The following is a 20031-nucleotide window of genomic DNA, read 5'->3' on the forward strand; positions in this document are numbered from 1 at the left end:
CAGGAAGATGTAACCCAGAATTATATGTCAGACTCATGAAAATCTATTTATGTATAGCTTGAAGCATAAAAGTAAAGAGGGGTATTTGTTTAGAATGTGCATGAGTTTGTAAAACCAAAAGAAAAAATAGTTTTCCTGATCTCAAAAGTAAAAGAACGTAAACTCCATATGTAAATTGGCAGTTAGCTTTTTGAGCATAAATAGGCACAATCTTCTCAAATACAATAGTAACTCATAGTCAAAGTATAATTGCTTTCTTAACATTGTTTCCGTTGCAAAATAAATACCATGTGCCCAATTTATCTTACTTACTCTAAAAGCTAATTAGGTCAAGCTATTGCTTAGCCCTAATTACTTTGCTAATTTCCCTCCAAAGTCATTAACCAAAGAGTGCTTTGCAAGCTAAGGCAGACTCATTAATTGCTTTGGCATGGTTTGAATTTCGAATTTCCCTCCTAAAGAGCACATGTGACATTTGTTATGCCAACTACTCCAATAAATGCATCACTTTATGTTTCAGCTTCCCATGCAAACTCTAAGCAAGTGCTCTATATATAGGAATGGCCTGCGCATGCATAAACTTGCCATACTCATTCATTCTAATTGTTTCTGCGTGACATCACTCTTATGTTAACATGTCTTACCACGAATTTGAGACGCTGCTTGCACTCCACTGCTTGAAGGGTGAGTTATTTATTTTCAATTGTTATGATATTGACTCTCTTTCAATTGTTTGTGTTGTTATGAATGTGCACTAAACTGTTTTGGTTTTTTATTGATGTGAGCAGCTCCTCTGGACCCAAATCCAGCAACTGATGTTGATAAGATTGTGAACGAGTTGAGGCTTCAATACAGGACCATTTGCTGTGAATTCCATGTTAATGAGGTGATTGATTCACTTTGAGATAGTGTTATTATAATTTTCCATGAATGACGCATTTAGTTTCAAAACTGATACTTATTTATTGATGCTTGATCCACGCAGGGGGCCGTTATGCTGCCAAAAATGTGTGTTACCTATTTTGGGGATCATTGACACTAACTATAACCAATTTGAGATATTAGTGGAAAGGATCAACGGATCTGTGTATCTCACCACTGGCTTCAATGCGATTCGCGACTTCTACGACATACGCATGGGTGGCTGGGTGCTTATGGTTTTTTCGGGTTGGAAAATGCTATTTATCTAGAAAAATAGCATCAAGAATTTTTCAAGACACATGTGGCAAGTTTTAATTGCATGATTTATTTGTCCACTTCCTATTTTTCAGCCACACCTCCTTGAATTGTGGCAAATAGTACATTGTGATTGGTTGCTCTTTATTCTTGAAGAATTCTTGATGTTTTTTTTTCTAGATATATAGCATTGCTCTTTCGGGTTTAAGTCAGTTCGGTATAAATGTCATTAACAGGCTTGGTTTGGTTGTTGTTCAAATTGGTGTCATATTAAGTGTCATATTAATAGTTTCAAATTGGTGTCGTCTATGGATGTTGTTCAAAGTATTGTAACGTGTTATTTTAATTCAATGAATATGTTATCTTTATGTTCTAATCACTGCATTTTTATTAAGTATGTTTATCGTTCATGTTTGCTCATTTTCATTTGCCTCAATTGTTATTACCAACCGTATAATTAACATCATAATGTCCACAATGTACCATCTGGTAAAAGTTGATGTATATTAACAACTCAGTTAATGAATTTTTGTTTTACATAGTATTAGATTGCCCACTAACAACAAATTGCAAGCATACAATCTCCATTATTGCTATCAGTTATTCAATGTTCATGTTACATATTATTAGACTACAAATTAAAACAATGGTTGCAAGCAACCTTTTCATTAAGGAATGAAAGTATATCTGAGTTAAGGGAAAATGTAATTGATGCAAATTGCCCTAATATTTTTCATTAACGTAACAATTTAGTTTGAAGGCTGGAAAATATGTGTTCATGGTTGAAACAGAAAAACGTGCAGAATAAAAACACCAGATGCACGCATGAGAGTTTATATGTGCCCAAATTTTAATATTGTTCCTACTTCAAGGAATTGTAGATTTTTATTTGTAATGTACGGCCTCCTTAGTTTGTTGTCCAGACTGCAGATGTTTTTCTTAGATTCAACAGACATTTTTTTTTCTTTACAACTTAGTTTTAAAAAAAAAAAACAAAGTCTACCAACTTATTATGGCTGCGCCAACTATCAGTTCAGTTGTGTTTACATGTGCAATTCTTGGTAAATGTTGCAATAACTGCTTTGTCTGCACATTCTTTTTGCCTTGATACACTTGCATCATCTTACACTATATTCTAGGACCATGCGTATGTAACAGAGCAATTATGTGTTTATGAAAAGAAAAACCAGCTTGGTAGACTGTAGCCATGAATGCGTCATTGGATATTCCAAATGTATTGCAGGCATGCTCAAAACTTATTGGAGGGACATAGTCTTGGAACAGTAAAAGGCATTAATTGAATGGAGATAGGGAGCGCGTGGAGAAGTCAACCTATGTGGCTAGGGTTTAGTTAAGCATGCTCCACATTAAATGGATATTCTCAGCATGCTCATCCCTTATTGGCCGGTAAGCAATTGCCCACTAGATGACTAGATGAAGAGAATTCGCACAGTTGTGTTTTGGTAAGCAATTAAGTGTAAGATACTTCAAATTTTTCTAAGTTTATAATGTCCATTATATGTGTAATTGCCATTTCTATTTAAGCAAGTGTTATATTATACTCCCTCCTGTCTTATTTACAAGAGACAATTTACTTTTTAGATACATTAAATAATTTATGTATTTGGTTTAGGTTCTTGACTAGATACATACATTATTCAATGTATCGAAAAAGTCAACTTTCTCTTGTAAATAGGACCGGAGGGAGTAGCTGCAAACTAAACATAGAAAACCAACTTAGAAAACGCAAAATGGCATAAAGGTACACACAAATTGCAAACATTTCAGGTGGCAAGAAGGATTTGAAACTCTTAGTCTGTGTTCCTCATATGTGGTGCATAACTGACAAAGATCACCCAGATGAGATCATATTTATGAACTTGCTTTTGGTTGATGAGAAGGTGTGATTTACCAGCATAAGTTTTTAAGCTATTAATATCTAATGGTTATATGTGTTTAAACCCTTTATGATAAGTCTGTTTTTTTTCAGGGTGGGAAGATCCATGCATCGGTCAGAAAATCCTTAGTGTCAATGATCAAAGAAATGGTGCAAGAGGGCTCGACATATAAGCTTGAAAATGTGTTGGTTGGTTTTAATGACGGTGCTTATATTTATTATTACCTTATATTTATGGCATGTTCTCAATTACTCCCTCCGTTTTTAAATATAAGCAAAATTTACTTTTTAGGTTCATTCATTTAATGATGTATATGGTTCATAATATGGACCACATACATCATTAAATGAATGAAACTAAAAAACCAATTTTGCTTATATTTTGAAACGGAAGGAGTACTTATCAATTAGCTACGTAAATGTAATTGTCATTTGATGATGTTTTAAATTTGAATATTAAATTATGAGCTTTTGACTTTACTGTTTGTTATAATAGTAGCTAATTATTTCCCCTTCGTGCATATACATTATATTCCATCCGGTCACTATTATAAGCAAAAGTTATATTTTTAGGTTCATCCAATAAATGATGTATGTGGTCCACATATAGACTACATAAATCACTTATTGAATGAATCTAAAAAATGAATTTTTGCTTAACAGTGACCGGAGGGAGTATTACGTAGATAGTTAGTTGCGTATGTTTTAGCAGGTAAGACCCGTGCGGAGCACGGGTCGATGGTCTAGTTGTTTCAAATGAGAGTAGACTTAATCCAGTCAAAATGATGTGGCTAAACAAATCAGACCAAGTCAAATATTATAATTAATAATATGATAATAATTTTTTATTAAAATATTTTTCTATATTTCTCAATTGAAAATATGAGACACAAAATATTTGAAAGTTTTGAAATATACTCAAAATTTATAACACGGATTCAACTCAATTAATTAAACTAAATAGATTCAATCTTATGAATCTAGGTACCATTTTGACAACAATATATATGAATCACTCAAGATTTGAACTAAATAATCTCATATTATTATTCTTCTTATTATTATTTACTTTGAATGAACTTAAAGATATATATATATATATATATATATATATATATATATATATAATTAAGTGAATGGTGTTGTAGAATCCATGGTGGCGATGATGTTTGATGATGATGTATCTACATACACTATGACGTTCAAGTCTATTAACGATTGAGGTGGATGAGAGGTAAGAATGAAGCATACATTGAGGAGTATGCATGGCACTTATACAACCTATAAAGCATAACAATTTTTGTTATGAAGGAGATGGTAATCAATCCAAAATTTCACTCAAAAAGGGATGACCCCAAGTCGATTGTTTATGATGGCATGAGGAAACGACTTATAAGCATAGTCACTTCAATGTGTTAACAAAGTTATTTGAAATCTACAATATGTTTCTATATATGCAATCATGAGTAAATGTGGACTTGGTCGGTAATAAGTCTCTTCTTCTTTTGGATTTTAATAACGTTTCAATTTTCATGTAGAGCTTAAAATCTATGTTAGCAGTGGCGGAGCCACTCATGGGCCAGGGTGGGCCATGACCCACCCCAACCCTAAAAAAATTAATTTTTAATAGGTATATATGCATATATTTTAATAAGAAATTATATTATATATATGTGTTGCGAATGTTTTAACAATTGTTTAGCTTGTCCCAGTGGTTAAGTTACTTGATGAAGGCTTTGTGTCGCGCGATCGAATCCTAGCTGGTCTGGTTTTTGTGTCGCGCGATCGAATCCTGACTTGTCTGGTATTTATTATAATTCTAGTTCTTTTTTTATTTTAAAAAAAAAATTATTCAATAACAATAAAAATCTCCTAGGAGAACAATAAAAATCTCCTAGGAGAATCGAACCAGTCACAGTCTTTCTAAATAAAAATAAAAATCCCCAAACCACTATCCCCAAACCACTAAAGCAACAACCTTTCAGTCTCAAATAATCGCTTTTATTCTTTATATATCTAAGCGCCAACTCATGTACAATTCTTTTTTAAATTTAAAATATGGTGTAATATATTAAAAATTATATAATATTTATGTTAAAATATCTTTAAACCCCGGTTTAAATTATGTTTCATAGATAAAAGATTATTGGTCACTCGAATTAACTAATAAAAAATATATAAATTTACACATTAAATTTGGCCCACCCCCAAATTTATTTCTAGCTCCGCCACTGTATGTTAGCATCTTTGTCCTGCACACCTTCCGGTCGTTATTATAAACAAAAATCAAAATTTTAGATTCATTCGATTAATGATATATATAGTCTTTATTGTTTATCACATACATCATTTATCGAATGAATTTAAAATGATAATTTTTGTTTATAATAGTAACCAAAAGGTGTATGCAATTTTAATATTCGTGTAAACTAAGCTAAATATTCGTGTAACCGGCGCTTTCCCAAAAGTCACATGGCTATGGACAAGGTCGTGTCTATCATTATGGGCACCCATAATGTTCTCTATTTCTTTTTGGTTTAAATGTGTCTTTGGTCCTTGCATTTTCACCATTTTTTGGTTTCAGTCCCTACACTTTTTTTTGTTTGGTTTTAGTCCCTGCAGTTTGTAAAAAAATTGCTATTGGTCCTTCCGTTAAACTGCTGTTAAAAAACAAACGGAGCGCCACGTGGACCAGTTATTGCACGCCACGTGGCACACTAAAAGACAATTTTTCTTAAAAAAAAAAAATCAATTTTTAATTATTATTTTATTCATTATTTTTTTTACTTAAAAATATCTTTAGTCCCTGCACTTTCAACATTTTTTGATATTAGTCCCTGCACTTTGGTATTGGTCCCTGAACTTTTTTTTTTCTTAAAAAAACTTTCAATGAAATTATGTTTTAATTATTGTTTTGTCCATTATTTTTATTGAGAATAATCATAAAAAAAATCAAAAAAAATCTTTTTAAAAAAATTAAGCTTTAATTGTATCACATTGAAGATGAAAATTGTATCGTATTAACACCGTGACAATAGATAAAAATTAACAAATTAGATGGAAATTAAATTGCACTCTGGCAATATATGTAATTGTACTTTCAAAGTCGAGCAAAAGTTACTTGGCAACCTAGGCCTTTAATTCTCAAAATGCACCAAAAAGATAGTTATTCGGCAACATTGGCCTCTCTATCTCAAAATAAACCAAAATGCACCAAATAGATAGTAAGTTGGCAACATAAGCCTCTAATTCTCAAAATGCAAAAAAAAAAAATTAGTGAGTTAACATAGGTCTCAAATTCACAAAATACATCAGTAGGTTCTAAAACCTCCGACAATCTTCATCTGGATTTTCATTGGGATCTCCATCTTCATCTTCAATTACCTTTGAGAGGTTTATCTCCTTCTTGCATTTTTTGAGATCACCCTTGGTGGCCCAGTATGTTTTCGCTTCTTTCCCTACACGAGTTGAAAAACTTATTGGTTTAGCATAGATTCAAGACCAAACTTTCAAATGAAAGAATAATGGTTCAACATAAGCGGCAACATACCTTTTGTGTTGCAGTGCAACTTAATGGTTTGGCAATTTGCCTTTGAATTTTCAAAGATGGTGTGGGTTGGCTTGCATGAACCATTTTAATGCCAAGTGCACGTTCTGCTTCCTCGACAGCTGCTACAATTTCATCATCATCGCCGTCATTTAAATGACTGACAATTGATGCATTAAGTTCAACAGCAACACCACTTTGATTACATTCAACAGCACGTACATTAGAATTGATATTAGAGGCAGATTTCTTTGTTTTATTGCCTTTACTCTATCAAGTTAACACAAGTGCAACAGAAGAAAAAATGGAATGCATAAGACACTTAATAAGGCAAACAAGTACAAAATAACACCAACATATGCCACATTTACCTTTTTAATAGGTGCAGTAGTAACATGTGAAACTTGGGCACTGGATGCAGTCAAAACAGGCACAGTAGTAACATGTGAAGGTTGGGCACTGGATGCAGTCACAACAGGTGCATTTGAAGCAGTAGTGACAGGTGTATTAGAAGGTGTTTCTGCATTTGAAGCAGCAGTTGCAGTTGCAGGTGCATTGGAGGTAGTCGCTGCATGAGCATTTTTTTTGGGTTTTCTCTATCAAAATAAACATGATTAGGCTTATAAAGACTTAAGTACCAAAAAAAAATTATACAAAATATTTAAGTGATTCTATACCTTTCTTTGTTGTGCAGACGGGTTTACTTCTGTGCTTTTGCAACCCTTAGCATTATGACCGGGCTGGCCACAATTTGTGCACCTATTAAGACCCCTAGTATTATGTTTTCCGGTCTTTGGGTTTTCATCAGCTTCCCTTCTCCTCAACTTTTTTGGTCTACCAGGACCTCTCTTGTATTGTGGGGGGAGCATGTCTTCAACTTCAACAGTAGGCCACATATCTTGACCATTAATAGGACTAACACTAAAACTATAACAAAGTTCATATGCTTCCCTTGAATAATAGTGATCAACAAAGTCCTCAGGATTTTGATTTCTAAAACTCATAGCTGCTACAGCATGTCTACGAGGTATGCCTACTAACTCCCAAAAGTTGCATGTGCAAGTCATTTTATCCAAGTTAACAATAAAACCACTACTATTAAGATGATGAGTAACTTGAAAAGATGTTGGTGTAGACCAGTGTGGTGACCATCCTCCACTAAGTTCAATCTCCTTATTTAATCTCTTCATAGGTGTAGGCATTATCCTACCTTCGTACCTACCTAGTTTATACCGTAAAGTTGCCATCCTATTCATCAAATAAAGCCTAATCCATTCACACATAGTTAAAATTGGCTTGGCCCTAGCACCCAAGATAGTACTATTGAATGCCTCTGAAATATTATTCATTAATACATCACACTTAGGATAAAAAGACAAAGCATGCTTACACCACAACTTTGTGGGAAAACCCATCAGCCACTCCCATGCCTTCGGATTGACCGCTTTCAACTCTGACATCTTCTTCTCCCAAGCTTGCAAGTAGGTTGCCTTAGCTGCCCCCATCATGAGATCTCTTATTAGAGTGCCTCCACCAAACCTTTTCTTAAAGTTGGCATATAGATGCCTCAGACATAACCTATGTTCTAATCTTTGAGGCATCTCCTCAAAAACAGAAATCAACCCCTACAATAAAAACACAAGTATATATAAGCATAAAAAATGAACTTTGCGTTTTCTGCTTCAAATAGGAATCAGAATAATAAACACAACATAATTACAAGCAACAACATAATTACCTTTTGTTGGTCAGATATGAAAACCCATCTTTTATCCTGTCCAATATCCTCTAATAACAATGTTAGAAACCATCTCCATGATTCTTTGGATTCAGTCTCGACCACTCCAAATGCTAAAGGAAAATATTGATCATTTGGGTCTCTTCCAACTGCAATAAGAAGCTGTCCTCCATATCTAGTCTTTAGATGACAACCATCAACACCAATAAAAGGTCTACATGCTGTCAAAAATCCTTTTTTGCAACCATCAAATGAAAAATAAAAGCTTCCAAACCTAGGTTGTAAAGTTGGATGTGGTCTCTCCATGTTGATCTTGCACGAGTTATCGGCACATACTCTCTTAAGCTCCGCAGAATACCTCCATAATAGACTATATTGTCGAGCAGCATTACCTTCTACAATTTCCTTAGCCATCTGTTTTGCTTTCCACGCTCTCCAAAAGCTGATATTCACAGAGTAATTTTTCCCCACAAAATTCACAATGTCATTTATCGTCACATGGTCACCCGTAAACATGTTGTTAGCTACTGACTTTGACACCCACTTGGAAGTAGCACTTTTATTTTTCTGTTGCCAGGAACATGTGTGGTCTCCTTTCCATGTTTTCATCATGAACGTGTGCTTGCCTCCCACTTTACTTACAAGAGCCTCAAAACCACATTTCTTCTTGCACTCCACTCTAACCCTTTCCAAGTCATTTTTCTTGAACTTTATATTCTTCCCATTTAGAACACTCCACTCTATAATAGCATTCTTGAACTCCTGCAATGATTTAAATTGCAACCCAACATTGAACTTGTATTTCTTGGTCAACTCCTCCATCCTAAAAATGTCATCTTTAGGTCCCTTCTCGTTGTCAGAGTCATCAGGATCACTACTTCCAAGTTCTTCACTGAGATACTCATGTTCAATTTCAAACTTGTCATTTAGTGATTCATCAGGTATATCACATATTGCAAGTGCACTACTTGAACTACCTCCCCCCACTTTTTCATTTGAATGAGTTTTCAAATTACAAGTATTTCCATGTCTCATCATTCTTGAAGGTTGAAACTCGGATTCATCGCCATCGCTTAAACCAAATCCATCGTCCATTCCTAAAGCTCTCTCATCTTCACTATCATCCAAGTCCATTCCTTTGACTTCATCTTCACTGCTATAAGAATCAGTTTCATAATCACCTTCAAATCCACCAGCATCAACATTTTCCACAACATCATTTAAAGCTTGTAATTCAAGACATACAGGAGCATCCACAGAAAACATATTATCAACACCGTGTTCAAGATATATATGAGCATCAACATTGTTACTTAAGGCATAATCAACAATATCCTTAGCATCAACATCCAATCTTAACTTCTTGTAAGCAATTTCCTCCTCTACTTTCCACCACATTCTGAAACTATTCTTAGCATATTTTTTATCTGTCATTATACCCTCTGCTTCAAAATAACTCCATCTATCCTTGTCTAGACCCTCAACAACAGTTACATCACCACCCCTATAATACACAATCCAATCTCTTACAAACTGACCCCCATGATGGAAAACAACATTGAAACTCATCTCTGCATATATAGATAAACAACTGCATGAAATTTGAACCAAACATACAAAAAAGTAGCAAAAACAATAAAATAACACAACTTGTAGAAAAAAAAAAACACAATAAAGCACATGTCCACACAAAAAGAGAGAGCAGAAACAATAAAATATTGACCCTACACATAGTAATCCAGATACCCACATACAACACAAAGAGAATCTATACATATGGTCCCCCCACATGACATACACATAGTAATTTTCCAGCAACACAAAGAGAATCTATACATATATGGTCCCCCCCACATGCCATTAAAGAAATGGAAAGTTACAGAAAAGAATATAAATTGACTTAGTTAACATATAATAATAGACTGTACCATAATAGAAACAGGTGCGGCAAGCAAGAAACAAACAAAACACAAACAACAGGTGCGGCGAGCAAGAAACAAACAAAACACAAACAACAGGTGCGGCAAGCAAGAAAAACAGACCAAAAGAGCACTACAAACAAAATAGTATTATCCATAATAGAAACAAATAAAATTCATAACAGAAACAAAGAAACAAACAAACTTCATAAACAAGAAGAATCAGAAGAGTAAAACGAACCTTCAACTGAAAAGGCAAACTCAAAGGTGGTGGTCGGAATCAGAAGAGGATGGTGGTCAGAATCGTGATGGTCGGAATCGTGAACAAACAAACTTGAAGGTGGTGGTCGGAATCGTGAGCAAAATCAAAGAGAAAGAAGAGGATGGTGGTCGGAAGCAGAACAGGATGGTGGTCGGAATCAGAAGGTTAGGGTTGAAGTTGAAACCCTAAACCCATTTCTTCCCTCTTTCTCTTCTCTTTCCCGTGTTTTCTTCTTCTCTCTTTTCTAATCCTTATTTTAATTAATAAATCAATTTATTAAAATACTAATTAAAATTAATTACTTTAAATTATTTATTTAAAAAAATTGTTTTAGTGTGCCACGTGGCGTGTCATGATTGGGCCACGTGGCACACCGTTAGTTTTGTTTTTTTTTTTTAACGGAAAGTTAACGGAAGGACTAAAGGCAAAAAGTTTACAAAGTGCAGGGACCAATGCCAAACAAAAAAAAGCGCAGGGACCAATACCAAAACTGGACGAAAGTGCAGGGACTAAATACACATTTAAACCTTTCTTTTTTCTAGTTCATTTGCTCCATCATACTTTTTGGCTACGAACAAGGAACTTCTGGCTATGGCTATAATATCCTCTATCTTGAGCTTTTAGCCCTTTTTACACTGACTTGGTCTTCAATTATCATCATTAACTTCTTTAACATCAAAACCTAGCCAAAGCCCAAATGCATCAAATTCCACATTTTCTTCATAGTTTATTGTTCTTAAATAAAGAAAATGAAAACAACTATAAAGTAATAAAATGCAACCAAAAGTAATTGAAAAGATTCAAGTATTGATCATTCTTTTTTTGGTAGTGAGATTCAAGTATTGATCTAAATAAGGCCATAAAAGTAGATAAATATTAAACATTGGAACCAATTTGATTAACGTGTTACAATTTCAAATGATGAAATTCTTAAATAATAAAAGGCAAGGATTAATTTGACAAGTAGTTACAATTTTAGAGGCAAAATTGATTATGAACTTTATTTTTTATTTTTAAATTAAAATAAATTGTTCACTTTTGGATAAAAAAATTTTATACATCACCAACAAAGATTGAGTTTAGCATAAGAGACGAAACTCACATGGCATGATAAATTAATGTTCGAATTCTAGTTCAAAAGTTCTCACATTTAGCGTCTGATAAATCTTAAATAGGATTACCTCCGGTAAAAGGAACCTATGAAAAACCAAAAAATAAAATTATATATAAAAACAAAGTTCATAAATATTTTAATTGAAATAAATAATAACTCATTATAGTAGTGGCACTAATGAAAATTTTAAAACTGTCTCGGTTGCAGTTTGTCCATTGAATGACCTGACACTTCATGGAAATTTTAGCAAATACTCATAATTTCTACTGTCGTTAATCAAGAACCCGTTTAAGATTAGGAGAGTTTGTAGACCGGTTTGGTTTGATTTTGAGTGAACATACTGCTTAAATTGATCAAAAGTATACATTTTGGTTTTGGTTGAATTTACATGTTTTTGGGATAAAGCCAGAAACGAATGGAACCAAACCGATAAACAACAAGTTGGTTTGGGTTGGATTGATCGAACACACTAAAAAACAAATGTACAAAAAAATTTGATAACTTTGTCAAATATAAAAAATATATCTAAAACTAAAACACCTCAATAGCCAAAGTCTCATGTTAAATTAGAAAAGTAAATACAAAATCAAGTCTCTCATACCAATTGTACCATAATACAAAGCCAAAATATTAAAACTTCCAAAATATTTAAAAACACTTAAAAGTGTGTTTTCATTTCCCTATCTATATATGCTTGTGACTTTAAGAACCAAAAAGGTTATAGCTTAACATGTTTCTATTTTGTCTTGATTCATATATAAATGTAGGCTTAAAATAGATAAAATATCAATAAAAAATAAAATGTATGTGACCATGTTGGAAATGTGGATGACCTAATAAGAATCTTGAAATCTGTTGTCTTAACCAAACATGAAAAAAATTGAACAGTTTAACTCGATTTTGTTCACAATCAAGAAATTTATTAAACTAATTTGGTCAGGTCGCGGCTTGATTCAGTTTGACCTAAACCGATGAACACCCAAATTTAAGATTGAAAATCAAGTTGTATAGTTAATAGAAAATAGTAAAAGAGAAAAAACAAACCAATATATGGCAAAACTTCTTCCGCTCCTTTAACTTAATTTAAAGTTTTAAATATACCACTAATCTCTTTCATTTTAAATTAGTCATGCATCTTTAAAAATACGTATATTGTTGACCCAACTTTCATTCTTAGTTTTTTTTTTTTTTTTTTTGAGCAAAGTCTTAGTTTACTTCTATTATAATTTATAAATTGGAAAAACAATCATTTTTTGTCTGAATGAATTAGGTGTTGTCATTATAACCCCTGAATATACCAGAACTGCAAAAGTATCCTTAAGTATATTTAAGTTGGCTAACGAAAAATACAAAAGATAACCAAAATGACTAAAAAGATAACAAAAATGACTAACAAAAAAGATATTTGAGGATGTGTGTGAAATTTTGATACATTGAAGCATTATAGTGACAATGTCTAATACATTGTTATAAGTACAAAGTTTTTACATACGACTAATTTTCATCGAAAAACATGTGGTCAACACAAGATTGGTTCTTTCCTCATAACTAAATTTTTTTCTATACACAAGAGTCCTATGATCACTTATTTAAGGGTACCCCTCATAACCAAATTTTAACCGGTTAAATCCATCATCACAAATTCATTGTCTTAATAGTTATTATGATACAATTTATAAGCTGTCTTGATGAATCGAAGATTTAGTTTATCTTTTCAAATGATAAATTAATTTATCTTTATATCATACAAAAATGATAAATTAATTCGGTCTAATATTGATATTTTTAAACATAAACGATTAAACCGGATACAGGAAGGAAATAAATTGATAAGAAAAATAAAGAACGTGTTTAAAACTGTAAAATAATTTAAAGGAATATTAATATAATTTCTGAGATTGAGAATCGTAATTGGGCAACATCCGGTATGATTGCTTCTGTGATTGGTGGTGATTCTGCGTTGGCTATTCAACAAAAGGTCGACGATGCCGGCTTCCCAAACGTGGTTGTTACTCCTTTGGGGGGTGATAAGGTTTTCATCAATTGCAACGGAGGTGATGATATTTGGCAAGTGTTCAACGGGGCAATTGATTTTTTTGGAATGTTATTTGCAAACATTCAAAAGTGGTCGTCCACGGAGGTTAAGTATGAACGGGGTGCTTGGCTCCGTGTGTATGGGGTTCCCGTACACGCATGGAACGTCTCTTTCATCAGATTGTGTGTTTTGGGTGTAGGGAGATTTATCCAAGCTGATGAATGCACGGTGGACAAAGCTCGGATGGATTTTGCACGTATTTTAGTATCGACACCGCAAATTGAGATAGCGAATAAATTGGCAGAATTTTTGATTGATGGGACCAAGTTTTCTATCAAATTGGTGGAGGAATGGGGGTGTAATTTGGGGGAGGACGCGTTTGTGACAGAGGTGGACACAGACTCGAGATCGGAGGAGTTATTTCAACCAAATGACATTGATGGCATAGACGAAGTTCAAGGGGAGTGGGAATTGGATGCATTGGTAGATGACTTGAGCAAGGAATGGAGTCAACATGATGTAAACAAGAGAGATAAAGGTTCTGCTCCTATTCTTGGTTCACCTAGTGATGATGTTAAGGATCAACAATCAAAGTTTTTTGATGTGAATTTATCACCCGTGATTCAGCCTCTCCCGAAGTCACCAATGGAGGATGTCAATGAGCAGTGTGACACTTTTAATAAATCACTACCATCAGCACCGAAGGAAAATATTAATTCTGGACCGTGGAGCTTCGATTGGCTTGCGAACTGGAGGACTGTTCAAGACGGTGGTGATGTTTTTCAGCTACTTGCAATGTCGAGAATACTAAGGTTGGTAATTTAGATGCGGCACAAAGTAATTCATCACCAACTATTGTGTTGTCAAAAAGTGGTAAGAGTGGTTTTGCTAAAATACAGTGGGTTTCATGAAAAGAGTTTCTCATATGCCGGCTACCGACAGAAAACAAATTTTACACATATTGAAGAAACAAAAGAGGAAACGTAAGGTTTGTGTTGCGAACCAGAAAGTGCAGGCAGCAGTGAATACTTCTTCGGATTCGTCCAATAATTCAACATCTTCTGTCAATAAGGACTGGGAGTGTAATATCCCGCTTTTATGATACGATGATTTACCTGATAACGTTAGATTGGGCGCGTTTGAGGCTAAGGGTAAAACGGTAATTGCTTGGGGGGGACTATTTAAGGACTTTAAGTCCAAATTTCCTCACAATTCATTTCTCTTTCTCTCACTAGGGTTTGTGAAAACTTTGCTCTCCCTTCTCTCTAGATTAAATTGGTCCTCATCACCAAGCTTCACCCATAAACTTTGATTCATCCTTCTCCTCTTTGGATTCGAGCATGTGTTGGTTAGAACTTTGGGTTTTTGGCTAGAGAAGTGTGGATGCAAACTTCTCTACTCCTCTCTACTCATGATCTTCCTTTAATCTTCTCCTAATCCTTCAAGAAGTTAGAATCTAAGCAAGGCTAGGGTTTGGTAGTTGTTGGTGATAAGTTGGAAGCAAGCTTCACCAAACATCCATTTCTCAACTAGGGTTTTGATCTTAGGGTTTGTTGTCAAAGTCTTGAGGTTATGGGCTTAACTTCAGGTTATTTTAAGGTGAGTTCCTAGTTAGTACCCAACCATGGGATGTGTTTTAGCTTGCAAGGAAACTATATAATTTTTCTAGGGTTATATGTAGAAAAGTTACCCCTTTCATGCCATGCATCTTTATACTTGTGAATACTTGTTTAATGGCTGTTTTACAAGTTCTATATGACTTCTAATACCATGATATGCCTTGGGATACTTTGTTTTGAGGTTTTTGAGTGTAAAACACCATTTTTGACAGTTCTGGACTGTCACGACTCGCCACGGCGAGCAAAAAAAAATCCACAAAATGGAGGTTTTACTCGCCTCCTACTCGCCTAGGCAAGCAGTTACTCGCCTCCCACATGGCCTTACTCGCCATGGCGAGCAGACAGTGAGGAAGCTCACTGTTTTGCTCGTTTAAGGTGGGCTCGGCGATTCGCGGACAGTTTTCTTTAAGCAAATCTTTTAACAATAACCCCTCCAACCAAAATTCCAAGGCATAGTCTTTTGAAATGTTTCTTGAACATTAAACAAGAATTCATAATGTATAATTGAGCATAGCATACGAGAATTATAGCTTGAGTTGAACGGGTAGCAAGCAATGAATAATGAGGGAAATGGAACTAGAGCCTCGACGTAGTCGTCGAGAACTAGAATGTAGATTATATTAATATGTATGATGATGCGAATAATGTTTTCTACGCTCATGGACTTGTAAGTTGTTACCCCAAGGGATCGATCAAGGATCCGAGTTAAAGGAATTTAACTCATGTAGTTAACCTTTCATGTATGCATAAGATCAAGACTAAAGCAAGATGTAGGTGTTCGTGTCTCTCGTTATCCACGTCAGGGGGATACAGGAGGTTCTCGACTCAAGGGGAATGGTTCAAGCCGTAAGGGACCCGCACGACACCGAGGGAGTCCGATGTGCGTACATCGGTCATATATGGGAGTGTACTCGGGGTTACTCCACCCGGGACTCTCCGTAAAACGAATCAAGTTAATGTTTGATTGTATAACGCTTACATAAAGAATAATGAACATATATTCTTGCATGATTATGATATGATGTTAGATATAAACATGTTATGAAAGAATGCCAAAGACGATCTTAGGTTACCCTATTCGTCTGGTATTAGATAGTGCATGATTGATTCATGATTAGGCTTAGATTCATTAGCGAATCTTGGCAAAGCGGTTATAGGAACCCTCGACCGTCGTGGCACGTATGATTTTAGCAAGCCTATAACAAGATAGGAGATTCCAAGACGGTGCTAGCTTGCACGACCGTCAAGGGTATATGACCACATACGTATAATCAACCGCCAAGTTGTAATGTAGACACGTGATAACCATAGGTATCCCCGAGGTTATCACTAGCCTAGGGCTAGAAAGAACTCACTGAGGCATTATGTCTCACCCAACTCCTTTTTGTTCAGGTTCTCAGGTTGTGCAAGGAAAAGGTAAAGAAAAAGCCTTGGATTGATCGTGACTTCATGGTTTCGCCTTGCTGTAGATTAGTGATGCCTATGTTATATTATGAGACGTGTTGTTACATCTTTGTATATAAACTCCGTTTGGCAAACTTTTGGTGTAATGATGTAACATGAAAACCTTGGAATGTTGATGTAATTAAATTCTCGACTTAATGTCGCTTTTCTGGTTGTATAATTAATGTATCCAATATCAGTTTAACGCTTCTTTGAATATTCTAGACACTTTCAAATTTAGGCGTTACAGGGAGAATTGGGTGGTGCTACAAGGTAAAGCGAAAGGGGTAGTGGCGGATGTTAGGAATATAGGGAAGGTTGTGGGAGTGAAGTATCAATGTGACACAATGAATAGTTTTGACTTGTTAACGAGGGAGGGAAGGAGAGAGTGGAGGGCGACTGTTGGTGGTGAGTTGGTGAGGGGCGAAGTAAAGGGGCGTAATGGGGAGGGTGGTGCGCGTTGAGGGTGGGTGGGTTTACGGTGGGAGGGAGGGTGCAATGAAGATTTTAGCTTATAATGTGAGGGGTTAGGTGATGGTGAAAAGAGATCAGAGGTCAGGCGGTTAGTGCGGGAGAAGAATCCATTGGTGTTGTGTATTCAGGAGTCCAAGTTGCAAGTGGTGAATGATATGTTGATTAAATCAGTTTGGGGTGACATTCCTTGCGGTTACTCGTTCCAAAAGTCTGAGGGGGCTTCTGGTAGTTTGATATCAGTTTGGGATGCCTCTGGTGTTAATGTTTGGGCATCGATGGGCTTCGGTAATGTTCTGGTTGTCAAAGGTACCGTTATTCAAACTGCTGAAGATTTTGTTATCATTAATGTTTATGCACCCTGTGATTTAGCGGCCAAGAAGGAATTATGGGAAATGTTGAATTTACTTGTTCTTAATAATTTTGACTCTTGTCTCTGTGTGTGTGTGTGGGGACTTTAATTCGGTACGTAGAGCTGATGAGAGGAAAGGAAGGGGTTTCGTGTTCAGACAAGTGGATGCGGATATGTTTAATAAATTTATTCATGATAGTCTTCTTATTGATTTGCCTATTTGTGGTTGTTTGTATACTTGGTTTAAAGGTAATGGGGTATCTATGAGTAGATTAGATAGATTCTTATTGTCAAACAAATGGTGTGAAAAATGGCCAAACAGTATCCAGGCAGCTTATCAGAGAGGTCTTTCTGATCATGTTCCTATTATGTTACATGTCGATGATGCGAATTGGGGACCTCGTCCTCTGCGGATGCTCAAATGTTGGTCAGATTATACTGGTCATGCAGATTTTGTCCGTGAAAAATGGCTTCTTTTGTATGTCATGGTTGGGGCGGCTTTGTTTTACAACAGAAGTTGAAAATGATGAAAGCAAGTCTTAAAGAGTGGCATAATCGACATTGTCAGAATCTGGATGGAAAGATGTTGGAGGTTAAAAATAAAATATCTCAGTTGGATTCCAAAGCAGAGATGTCAGCGTTGTTAGAAGAGGAGGTGAAAGAGTTACATGAGTTATCAGTTAATTTACATTCAATGGCTCGTGTTCAGAATAGTGTTAATTGGCAAAAATTACGTATGAATTGGCTTCAGGAAGATGATGCAAACTCTAAATATTTTCATGGATTTATGTCTAACCGGAGGCGTCAGAATGCTATTCATATGCTTTCTGTGAATGGAGTTAGTGTGAACGGGGTACATAACATTTGTGCTGCTGTTTTTAATCATTTTGCTACTCATTTTAAGGCTATAGGGGCTGATCACCCGGGAGTGGAAAACCTTCAGTTTCGTAAATTATGTGGTGTTCAGGCAGGTACTTTAACAAAACCTTTTTCTCTTACGGAGCTGAAGCAGGCAGTATGGAATTGTGATAGTTATAAGAGCCCTGGACCTGATGGTATTAATTTAGGCTTCATCAAGGACTTTTGGGATTTACTTCACGAAGATTTAATGAGATTTTTGGTGGAATTTCATCGGAATGGGAAACTTACAAAAGGTGTAAATTCTACTTTTATAGCTTTAATCCCAAAGGTGAACAGCCCGCAACGACTTAATGATTTCAGGCCTATCTCTCTAGTTGGGTGTTTGTATAAGATTCTTGCCAAAGTTCTTGCTAATCGCCTTCGTTCGGTTGTGGGGAGTGTGGTGTCAGAGTCCCAATCGGCATTTGTTAAAGGAAAACAGATATTAGAGTATCTTGATAGCAAATGAGGCGGTTGACGAAGCGAAAAGTTTAAAGAAAGAGTTACTCTTGTTCAAGGTAGATTTCGAAAAGGCATATGACTCGATTGATTTAAAGTACCTGGATTCGGTAATGGCAGCCATGAATTTTCCTAGATTATGGAGGAAGTGGATTTCTGAATGTGTGGGAACGGCAACGACATCGGTTTTAGTGAACGGGTGTCCGACGGACGAGTTTCCTATTGAGAGGGGTCTTCGTCAAGGAGATCTTTTGTCACCATTTCTTTTCTTGTTTGCCGCAAAAGGGTTTAATGTTTTAATGAATGCTGTGGTTGATGCAAATTTGTTCAATGGGTATGGAGTAGGGCGTCTTAGTGAGGTCAAATTGACTCACCTTCAGTTTGCGGACGACACTCTAATTATAGGTGAAAAGAGTTAGTTGAACGTCTGTACTATGCGAGCGGTGCTGCTTTTGTTTGAGGAGATTTCGGACCTAAAGGTGAATTTCAACAAAAGTATGTTGACTCGTGTTAATATTTCAGAATCTTGGTTATCGGAAGCTGCTCTGGTGATGAACTGCCGTAAGGGAACAATACCTTTTGCCTATTTGGGGCTGCCTATTGGGGGTGATCCGCGGAAACTTTGTTTTTGGAAACCTGTTGTCGATCGCATTGTCTCTTGACTGTCGTCGTGGAACAATAAGTTTCTTTCTTTCTGCGGCCGTCTGGTTCTTCTGAAGGCTGTTATGTCCTCTCTTCCGGTTTACTTTCTTTCCTTTTTCAAGGCTCCTGCATGTATAATTTCTTCTATTGAATCTATTTTTAATTTTTTTTTCTGGGGTGGGGGTGAGGATTTTAGGAAAATTGCATGGATAGATTGGGAGTCGATATGTACTCCAAAGAAGGACAGAGGTTTGGGGGTCAGGAGGGTGGGAGCTTTTAATCTGTCTTTGTTAGGTAAATGGTGTTGGAGGATGTTGATTGACAAGGAGGGATTGTGGTACCGAGAGTTGAAAGCTCGTTACGGTGAGGAGGGGGCGGTTGAAGGAAGGGGGCAGCCATTGCTCTCCGTGGTGGCGTGCGTTGGGGAGGATCCGTGAAGGGGTGGGTGAGGGTGTAG

The 20031-nt window shown here is 35.8% G+C and overlaps 2 protein-coding genes and 1 long non-coding RNA gene across 3 annotated transcripts; 2 read left to right on the forward strand and 1 right to left on the reverse strand.

Moving 5' to 3' along the window:
• The first annotated feature begins 307 nt into the window (after positions 1 to 307).
• On the forward strand, positions 308 to 1165 carry LOC146904063 (uncharacterized). Its single transcript, XR_015019883.1, has 3 exons — positions 308 to 684; positions 789 to 886; positions 986 to 1165. It is a non-coding gene; the product is annotated as an uncharacterized LOC146904063 (long non-coding RNA).
• Positions 1166 to 6332: 5167 nt separating this feature from the next.
• On the reverse strand, positions 6333 to 10160 carry LOC146904064 (uncharacterized). Its single transcript, XM_085725841.1, has 3 exons — positions 8359 to 10160; positions 7298 to 8245; positions 6333 to 7216 (listed from the first exon to the last, which is right to left on the reverse strand). Exons 1-3 carry the CDS (start codon positions 10147 to 10149, stop codon positions 6899 to 6901), a joined length of 3057 nt encoding a protein of 1018 aa, XP_085581967.1. The 5' UTR covers positions 10150 to 10160; the 3' UTR covers positions 6333 to 6898.
• Positions 10161 to 18096: 7936 nt separating this feature from the next.
• On the forward strand, positions 18097 to 18942 carry LOC146904065 (uncharacterized). Its single transcript, XM_085728224.1, has one exon. It carries the CDS (start codon positions 18097 to 18099, stop codon positions 18940 to 18942), a length of 846 nt encoding a protein of 281 aa, XP_085584350.1.
• The last annotated feature ends 1089 nt before the right edge of the window (positions 18943 to 20031 follow it).

Source organism: Medicago sativa, chromosome 7, assembly GCF_051527215.1.
Source record: "Medicago sativa cultivar Bolivia chromosome 7, Bolivia_mono, whole genome shotgun sequence".
In the NCBI taxonomy this organism is placed as follows: Eukaryota; Viridiplantae; Streptophyta; class Magnoliopsida; order Fabales; family Fabaceae; genus Medicago; species Medicago sativa.

What these genes read in the sequence shown, in the direction of transcription:
- LOC146904064 (XM_085725841.1), bottom strand. Translation starts at nt 10,149, where the DNA reads ATGTGGGGGGACCATATGTATAGATTCTCTTTGTGTTGTATGTGGGTA. An exon ending in TCATATCTGACCAACAAAAG is followed by an intron (nt 8,246 to 8,358) that starts GTAATTATGTTG and finishes TTTTTATTGTAG; the next exon opens with GGGTTGATTTCTGTTTTTGA. An exon ending in CGTCTGCACAACAAAGAAAG is followed by an intron (nt 7,217 to 7,297) that starts GTATAGAATCAC and finishes TTATTTTGATAG; the next exon opens with AGAAAACCCAAAAAAAATGC.
- LOC146904065 (XM_085728224.1), top strand. Translation starts at nt 18,097, where the DNA reads ATGATGAAAGCAAGTCTTAAAGAGTGGCATAATCGACATTGTCAGAAT.